The sequence below is a fragment of the Elephantulus edwardii genome, unplaced genomic scaffold (assembly GCF_000299155.1).
Source record: "Elephantulus edwardii isolate Elephantulus edwardi_28Jun2011 unplaced genomic scaffold, EleEdw1.0 scaffold00085, whole genome shotgun sequence".
NCBI lineage: Eukaryota > Metazoa > Chordata > Mammalia > Macroscelidea > Macroscelididae > Elephantulus > Elephantulus edwardii.
This window is the reverse complement of record NW_006399835.1, coordinates 13,688,950-13,698,361: the sequence shown is the minus strand read 5'-3', so window position 1 is coordinate 13,698,361 and position 9,412 is coordinate 13,688,950. Positions and strand designations below refer to the sequence as shown.

Genomic DNA, 9,412 nt, shown 5'->3' with positions numbered 1-9,412 from the left:
TAATGTCCCTACTGCTATGGCCTCTTCTAAACCCAGCATGCACATCTGTAGTTCTCTGTTGACATTCCAGTCATTTTTGTATAATCTTCAGAAGGAATTTGCTTTCATGTGATATTAATTATATTGTTCAATTATTTCCAAGCTTTGTTGGATCACCATTTATTGGAATGGAAATAAACATGTATTATTTCCAGTTACCTGATGGTCTAAACAGGAATCAGTTAAATTACATCTGTGGGAAAAATAATTGGAGAAGCGCAATATCAGCTGTGAAAACTAGGCCAAGTGCTGATTGTGGAACTGATCATCAAATACTTGTATGCAAGTTCAAATTGAAGCTAAAGAAAATAAAATCAATTCCACAAGAACTAAAGTTTGACTTTGAGTCTGTCCCTCTTGAATTTAAAGTCCATCTTGGAACAGGTTTGAGGCCTTGAATACAAATTAGCAAAGACCAGAGGAGCTGTGGGAGTATATTAAGAAAATATCCATGAACAATACAAAAAAAGTCATTACAAAGATGGAGGAAGATGAAAAGATCAAGACAGATTTCAAAAGAGACTCTGAATATTACACTAGAGTGCAGAGAAATTAAAGCAGAGGGAAGAAATTAAGATGTTAAGGAGCTGAACAGAAGATTTCAAAGGGCAGCATCAGAAGACAAAATATTATAATGAAATGTGCAAAGTGCTGGCATTGGAAAATAGAAAGGAATGAATTCGCTCAGTATTTCTTAAGCTGAAGGAACTGAAGTACAAGTTCAAGCCTTGAGTTGCAATACTTAATGAATACTGTCAGCAGAATGTTGAATGGTCCAAAGAAGATGGAAGGAGTACACAGTATATATAAAAAATTTGGCTGACACAAAAGAACTTCATGAAACAACATATGATCAAGAAGCAATGATGATGAAGTTAAAGCAGTTCTGAAAGAATTGGCAAAAACAAGGCCCAAGGAATAGATGGCATACCAGTTGATATATTTCAACAAACAGATATTGCCCTGGATGTGCTCACCAGGTTGTGCCAAGAAGTCTGGAAGACAGCTACCTGGCCAACTGACTGGAAAAGATCTATATTTATTCCCATGTAAGTTTAGGAGTTGATTATTCCATCTCTTAAAAAATGTTGGTGGAATCTGGAGTGGGGTTGCATGATAATATTGACATTTTCATGATATTGGCTATTGTCTTCCTATCCATAATAAGCATGGTATTTTATTGTATTTATGCTGATTTCTTCTAATTTCTTGCAGTGTTGTTGTTATGTACCATTAAGTTGGAACTGACCCATAGTTGACCCCCTAGCAGGTTTTCAGAAGCAATTAATCACACAGGAGGAGACTGCCCATCCTTCTCCTGCTTTCTTGCAGTATGTTTTGCATTTTTCATTATAGAAAGAAATCTTTTGTGGAATGAATGTGTTTGAGACAGTGAGGTTGGCACAGGATAGAACGGCGTTTAGGGCTCTTGTACATAGGGTCCCTATGAGTCGCAAACGACTTGATGGCACATAACAACAATAACAAATCTCTGATTAGATATGTTCCTAAGTATTTGATTTTTATTGGCATTTGTAAATGGCATTATCTTCCTGATTCTCTTTTCCATGCTTTCTTTGTTGTCATTAGGGAATTTGAGTGATTTTTGCATGCTTATCTTGTTCCCAGTCACTTTGCTAGATCTTTTTTATCAATTGCAGTTGTTTTCTTGCAGTTTCTGATATTTTCTCTGTGTTATATCATATCATCAGAAAACAAGGAGAGTTTTACTTCTTCTTTATAAATTTGGATGATTTGGTTTTATTCTTTCTTCCCCAATAGGTCCTATTGCCCTGGCTAGGACCCCCCCCCAAACAGTATTGAATATGAGTGGTTATAGAGGGTGTCTTTTTTGAGTTATTTTCAACAAGTGGAATGCTTTCTGTCAATCTCACTTGAGAATGATAATTGTCATTAGTTGTGTGTACATATCCTTAATTATGATGTGGAATTTCCCTTCTATTCCTATATTTTGTTGAGAGTTTTTATCAGAAATAGATGTTGAATCTTAATCAAATGCCTTTTCTGCACTGATTAGTATGATCATGTGGTTCTTTTCCATTGTTTTATTTCTGATGTGAATGACACAGGTTCTTTTTATAATGTTGAACTAAATTTGCACATATGGTATAAATCCCACATAGCTGTAATTTTTCATATGCTATTAGATTTCATTTGCTCAGATTTTGTTGAGAATTTTCCCATCTATTTCCACAAGGGATATTGGTCTATAATTCCCTTTTAAACTTATGTCTTCATCTGAATTTGGTATCAGAGTTATAGTTTCTTCATAAAATAGGTGGACTATTCAATCCATTTGTATGTTCTAAAATAGTTTGAATAGAATTGATATTGTGTCTTCTCTGAAAGTTTAGTAGAATTCTTTAATGAAGCCTTCCAGTCTAGGACTATTTTTGATTTGAAGTTGTTTTATTACCTATTCAATATCTTTCTTGTTTGTTGTATTATTGTTATGTGCTATAAAGTTGAGGCTGACTCATAGCTGACCATCCAGTGGGTTTTCAGAGGCTGTAAATGTCACTAGAGGAGAATACTCCTCTTTTTCCTGTAGAGCAACTGGTGAATTTCAGCCACTCACCTTATTTTAGTTAGGATATGTGTGTTTAGACACTTGGCATTTAGTCTTTGAGATTTTCATATTTACTAGTGTACAGTTTATTCTGGCTGTTTTAATGTGCCATCAAGTTGCCTGTGACTCACAACAACTTCTATGTACAACAGCTCTGAACCCTGTTCTATCTTGAGCCAATTTAGTTGTCTCTGACACACTTACCCCCATTTCCCCAGTCACTGAGTCAATCCATGTCACCCAGGGTCTTCCTCTCCTTCACTGACCTTTCACCACTCCAAGCATGATGTTCCTTTCCAAGGATTGGACACTCCTAGCAAAATGCCCAAAGTATGTCAGATGAAGCTTCAGAATCCTTGCCTCCAAGGAGCAGACTGGTTTCACTCTCTCTAGGACAGACCTGTTTGTTCTCTTAGCAGTCTGTAGTATATTTAATACTCTTCTCCAGCACCACAACTCAAAAGCATCAACTCTTCTTCTGTCATCCTTAGTCTTTGTACAGTTCTCTAATGCATAGCAAATAATTGCAAAGGTCATGGCCTGCATCAGCAGTATTCCTTTAAACAGGTGCTTATATTGTGACCAAATTTGTTTCTTATTTATGTTATTTGAATCTTACTCCTGTTCTCTTTTGTTAACCAGTGGTTAGTCAATTTTACTAATTTTTTTCAAAGAAAAAAAATTCTAGCCTTGTTGAGTATTACTATTATTTTTTTCTGTTTGATTTTGGACTAATATCTTTTAGTGTCATATCTCCTGGAAGCATAGACTTTTTTTGATATCCCTGCCCCCTAGCTGTTGGAGTTGTTGGATTAAGGTACTGATTTTGATGATTCTCTTTTTTACATGTGCATTTGTTGATACAAATTTCCTCTAAGTATTGCTTGTGGGGTGTCTTAAAGGTTTTGGTGTGTTGTATTTTCGTTCTCTCTCTCTCTTTTTTTTTTTTACTAAAAGCATAAAAGCATATTCTTTACTTATTCTGCATCTTCTACATTGTTATTCTGACCAAAAGATGAAGTGGTGTTGCTTAAAGAACTTTAGAGCACTTCCTTTTCTTTTTTAAACCATTTTTACATCAGTCATTAAATCAAGCACAATAAAAAACAATCATACTCTATATAATTTTTTAATTCTCATAAAGCCTTATGATCATATAGTTTACAAATCTGTACCAATAATACATCTCCTCTACCATAATCCTTTTAATGAGGTAGTATAAGCACCACTGCCAGTCACATAAATATAGTAGATGAACATTATTTAATAGCTCTCTAAAGACAATCCTGAAGACTAGTCTCTAATGATAAAGAAGTTAAAATCAAAGTTACTACATCCATCATCTTGACTTTTAAAAGCATGTGACATGGTAGATCTTTTATACAATGTGAGAAGTATTAAATATTCTTTATGTGCTATCATACATAAACCACACTGAAATGCTTTTTGTTATTTAAAAGGCAACGTTTTAGATACAGGGAATTTGGATTCCATTAACATAGTCAAGAGTAGATAGATAAAGTCTTGCTACTTTATCTCTAGCCCTTGCATTTAAAGGGGCTGATAAATAGAAATTGAAGCTGGTAAGGTGTGTTCTGTTCCATGTTATAGTAAAGACATCCTTGTAGTTAAGTAAGATTTGTATAATCAGTTATAGAAATCTAAATATAAAAACCATCTCCTATAGATTGTGATGTGGCATCCACCACCTCTGTTAAAAATTGAGTATGACTAATCCCACTAATCGAGAGTCCAGTCATCTCTTTGGAAGGGAAAAGTCGTGAACAACACCTGCTAACTTACTATCAAAATTGTAAAAGTGTGACCATAAAAATTTAAACAAAGCCAATCTTACTGAATGCAGGATTGTCTTAAGAAAAATATGTGATCAGCCATTCATGATCTAAATTCTGGTATGAGATCAATTTAAATATGCTACATGTAAAAAAAGTCACAGGACATTTCTATTTTGTAGTAAATAAGGCAGAGGCCAACTATGTTACTCATTGGTCACTTTCTTAAGATAAGCTATCAACTCTGCCCTTTCTGTCTTCTTAATGCCAGCAAAGATCATCTTTGTTCCAAGGAAGTATTTCTTGGGATTCTCCAGTTGATACTCTATTAGTGTGTCTTTTTTCCCCAGGTGATAGCTTTGTTTTCTGACATCAGTGCAAGAGAATCCAGGGACTTGACCAGTTTTCTGCCTAAATAAACCATGCAGGTTTGGCCCAGTCTTGTGCTTGTCCCCCTTCTCCATGGTGTGGCACTGGGCACACTTCTGCACAAAAATTTTCTTGCCCTTTTCAACATCACCCATTTTGAAGTCACTCTGTAGTCCTGCACAGCCCCAAAATAAATGCTCAGATGCCAGACGTCCTGCTCTCTAAGTCCAAGGACACGCCGGCCTGCTTTTCGTTCTCTTGTCCTCGTGTTTAATCCAGTTGTTTAAAAGTATCTTCTTTTTATTGATGTCTAATTTTGTAACATTGTGATAGAAGAGGATGGCTTGTATTATTTTGATGTTTTCAATTTTATTTAAGCTAATTTTGTGGTCCAGAATATTGTTTCATACTGGGGGAAAAATATGTACCACCTAATTGTTGGTTGGAGTATTTGGTCTGACTATGAGTTCAAGTTGACTTATTGTACAGTTGAACTCTTCTATGAAATTTTTTTTGGCTGTTCTGCCCTCCACTAAAAGGAATGTTTTCTGGTTTGCTAGACTTCCTCTTTCCTGAGTCTCTGGCTAGTGAGAGTAAGAGTTTGTTTAGGTTTATATGCTGATGTTTCAGAGTTACTGACTTAGCTCCAAATCTGGAATGACTTATGTTAGCTGCCAGATGGTTGTTGAGTCATGGAACTCCCTTACACAGCAGAGAAATATGCTGCCTGGTCCTGTATCATCGCCTTGATTGGGGGTGCGTCAGACTGTTGTGAGACAAAAGACATTCACGGTTGATTTTTGGAAGTAGATTTCTAGAACTTTCTTCTTAATCCACCTTGGTCTGAATGTCTGTGGAAACATGCTTAGTTATCAGGCTAGCAGTAAGCAAGCTTCCACTGATATCCAGGTGGCAGGAGGTATATTGACCAGAAATCAAATTCAGGTGTCCATTATGGAAAGTCAGAATTCTATCATTGAATCACCAATTCTCCAACAAGTCTAGGATAATGAAACATACACAAATCCCTTGAGTTCCTTGGGTTTTTGAACCTCTATCAGATCTCTGCCTTTATTCTACCTTCTAGAATTTTCTTATATTTGTTTGCATGTAAAGTTTAGGATTTTTGGTTATACTTGTTGTTAGGAGCTGTCAAGTTGAGTATGACTCATAGCCACCCTTTAAACAACATATCTAAACCATCTAAACCCTTCCCTATCCTATGCTATCCTCTTAATCTCTGACATGAGCCCATTGCTGCAGTCACCACGCCAATCAATCTATCTCATTGAGGGCCTTCCTCTCCTTTGCTGGCCCTCAACCTTTCCAAGCATGATGTCCATTTCCAAGGAACATCCCATCTTAACAACATGTCCAAAGTATATCGGATAATCCTTTCATCTCAGGAGCACACTGGCTGCCCTTTCTTAACATATATCTGTTTGTTCTTATGGCAGTAGATGGGATAATTAACAGTGGGGAAAAATTACATGTATTCAATCTTCCTAAAATCTAGAGACCACTCAAATCTTTAAAAATAGATTTTTGAAGAGGCTGTTATATTGACTGTTACCTGTTGACAGTAGTGAGTTCCATGACTGTTAGTTTAGTAGTTTTTTTGATGAAAGTAGTTTTTTTGATGGTCATTAACAGACAATCAATAACTCATGTGAAAGTCAAACCAAAACTGAAGAAAATGAAAACAAATCTATAAACCCAAAATATGACCTTGACTGTATTTCACTTGGATTTGAACATTAATGATAGAAGACCAGATGAGTTATGGGATGAAAACAGAAACACAGGAGAAATTAAAAAACCTTAAATGGATGTCAGAGGATACTCTCAAGATCATACTGGAATATGGAGAAGCCAAATCTAAAGGAAAACGTATCAAAGTGAAAGAGCTAAACAGACAATTTCAAAGATCAGCTTGAGAGGACAAAGCAAAGTATTATACTGGAATGTGCAGAGAGCTAGAACTGGAAAATAAAAAGAGAAGAACTTGCTGCGTATTTCTCAAGCCAAAAGAACTGAAGAACAAATTTAAGCCTCATGTCACAATATTGAAAGAGTCTATGGACAATATATTAAATGACCCAGAAAGTATCAAAAGAAGATGGAGGGAATATACAGAGTCACTGTACCAGAGAGAATTGATTGACGCTGAAAAATTTTAAGAAGTACCACATGAACCGGAGCCAATGGTAAAGAAGGAGAAAGTAGAAGCTGCATTGAAAGCATTGGCAAAAAATAAGGCCCCTGGAATTGATGGGATATTGACTGGCTTGTTTCAATTAACAGATGCAGCTTTGGATGCATTCACCAGTTGATGCCTGGAAATTTGGAGGACAATGTATTGGAAGAGGTCCATATTTATTCCTATTCCCAAGAAGGGTGATCCAACTGAAAATGGAAATTATCGAACAATATCATTGATATTACATACAAGTAAAATAATGCTGAAGATCATTCAAAAATGGCTGTAACAGTACATAGACAGTGAACTGCCAGTTCAAGCAGGATTTAGAAGAGACCATGGTACCAGGGCTATTACTGCTGATGTCAGATGGAACCTGGCTGCAAATAAGGAATACCAGAAAAATGTCTATTTGTGCTTTAATTGACAATGCATAGGCATTTGACTGTGTGGATCATGACAAGCTGCGGCTGATATTGAGGAGACTGGGAATCCCAGAGCTCTTGATTGTCTTCACGCAGAATCAATACCTGGATAAGGAGACTTTTGTGCAAATGGAACAGGGGGCACAATGCATGATTTGGAATCGGGAAGGGAGTGTGTCAGGGTTGTATTATCTCTCCACACCTATTTAATCTGTTTACTGAGAAAATTACCCAAGAAGCTGAACTCTGTGAGGAGGAGTGTGGCATTAGGATTAGAGGGAGACTCATCAACAACCTACATTATGCAGATGACACAATCTTGCTTGCTGAAAGTGAGGAGGGTTTGAAGCACTTGTTGCAGAAGATCAAGAAATGAAGCCTTCAGTATGTATTGCCTCTCAATTTCAGGAAAACAAAGATTCTTACCACTGGACCAATAGGCAACGTCTGATGCATGGAGAGGAGACTGAAATTGTCAACAGTTTCATCTTCCTTGGATCCACAATTAACACCGTTGGAATGAGCAATCAGAAAATAAGGAGACACATTACATTGGGAAAATCTTCAATTAGGGACCTCTCCAGATTTTTGAGCAGTAGTGATGTCAGTTTGAGGACCAAGGTGCATCTGATTCAGGCCATAGCCTTTCTACTTACTGGACATGCATTTGATACCTGGATAATGAATAAGGATGACAGAAAAAGAGTTGATGTCTTTGAGCTGTGGTGTTGGAGAAGAGCACTCAACATCCCATGGGTGGCCAAAAAAACGAATACGTATGTCTTGGAGATGGTGCAACTGGAGTGCTCTTTGGAAGCAAGAATGATGAGACTTTGCTTCACATGCTGTGGACATGTTGCTAGGAGGTGCTATTCCTTGGAGAAGTACATGATGGGAAGAATGGAGGGTTGGTGCACTTTAGTCTCTAGACTGACATCATTACTTCCCTGTACTCTCCCTGACAGCAGATTTACCTACTGTAATTCATCTTTTAATTTCCTGACTGCTGCTGCCAAAATTCTTGGTTATGGACCTGAGCAAGCTGTATGTGTTGAGCAAGCTGTGCTAACAACTTCAATCTCTTCTCCATTCATCCTGGTTCTGCCAATTGGCTGCCCAGTATTAAGAATCTTTGTCTTCTTGATATTGAGCTTCATTTCATAATGGAATCTACAATCCTTGACCTTCTGCAGCAAGTGCTTCAGGTCTGCCTCAGTTTCAGCAAGCATGATAGCAAATTTGGAAAATAGTTATCTGGCCAACTGACTGAAAGAGTCCATGTTTGTTCCCATTAAAAAAAAGATGATCCAGTAGTATGTGGAAATTATCGAACAATATCATTAATATACTGTGCAAATATAATCTTCCTGAAGCTTATTAAAAAAAACTGATTAGAAATGGAAATTGACAGAAAACGCCCAGAAACTCAAGACACACTGAGAAAAGGCCATGGAAATGATGGCTATTGTTGCTGATATCAGATGAATCTTGACTGCAAGCAGATATTACAAGATGTTTACTTGCACTTTTTCTTTTTTTACTAAAAGGAAGAATTTGTGTGAATCATGACAAGTTACAACTAACATTGAGAAGAATGTGTATCCCAGAGCAGATAATTGTACTCATGGGAAATCTGTACATAAACCTTTGAAAGAAACAAGGGGTTGTCACATGGTTTAAAATCAGGAAAGGTATGTATCTGGGTTGTATTCTTTCTCTATATTTATTAAATCTGTATGCTGACTGGGTGGCAGTTACGGTTTCTTTGGGGTATATTCCCAGTAGTGGAATTTCTGGGTCAAATGGTATTTCTATTTACAACTTTTTTAAAAAAATAATAGTTTTCCAATTTTGCCAACACCATTTGTAAAAGAGGCTTTCACTTCCTCACTTAATTGATTTCATTTCCTTGTCAAAAATCAGTTGACCGTAAGTAAATGAGCTGATTTCTGGGTTTTTAATTCAATTGCATTCATCTATGTGTCTTTCACTGTAC

The 9,412-nt window shown here is 36.6% G+C and overlaps 1 protein-coding gene across 1 annotated transcript; it reads right to left on the bottom strand.

Annotated features, from left to right (window-relative positions):
* Positions 1–4,628: 4,628 nt before the first annotated feature.
* Positions 4,629–4,946, bottom strand: LOC102854018 (cytochrome c-like). The gene has a single exon (XM_006890018.1). The coding sequence runs from the start codon at positions 4,944–4,946 to the stop codon at positions 4,629–4,631; it is 318 nt and encodes a 105-aa protein (XP_006890080.1).
* Between the last annotated feature and the right edge of the window lie 4,466 nt (positions 4,947–9,412).

Excerpts from the sequence above, each read along its gene's own strand:
- LOC102854018 (XM_006890018.1), bottom strand. The coding sequence starts at position 4,946 with ATGGGTGATGTTGAAAAGGGCAAGAAAATTTTTGTGCAGAAGTGTGCC.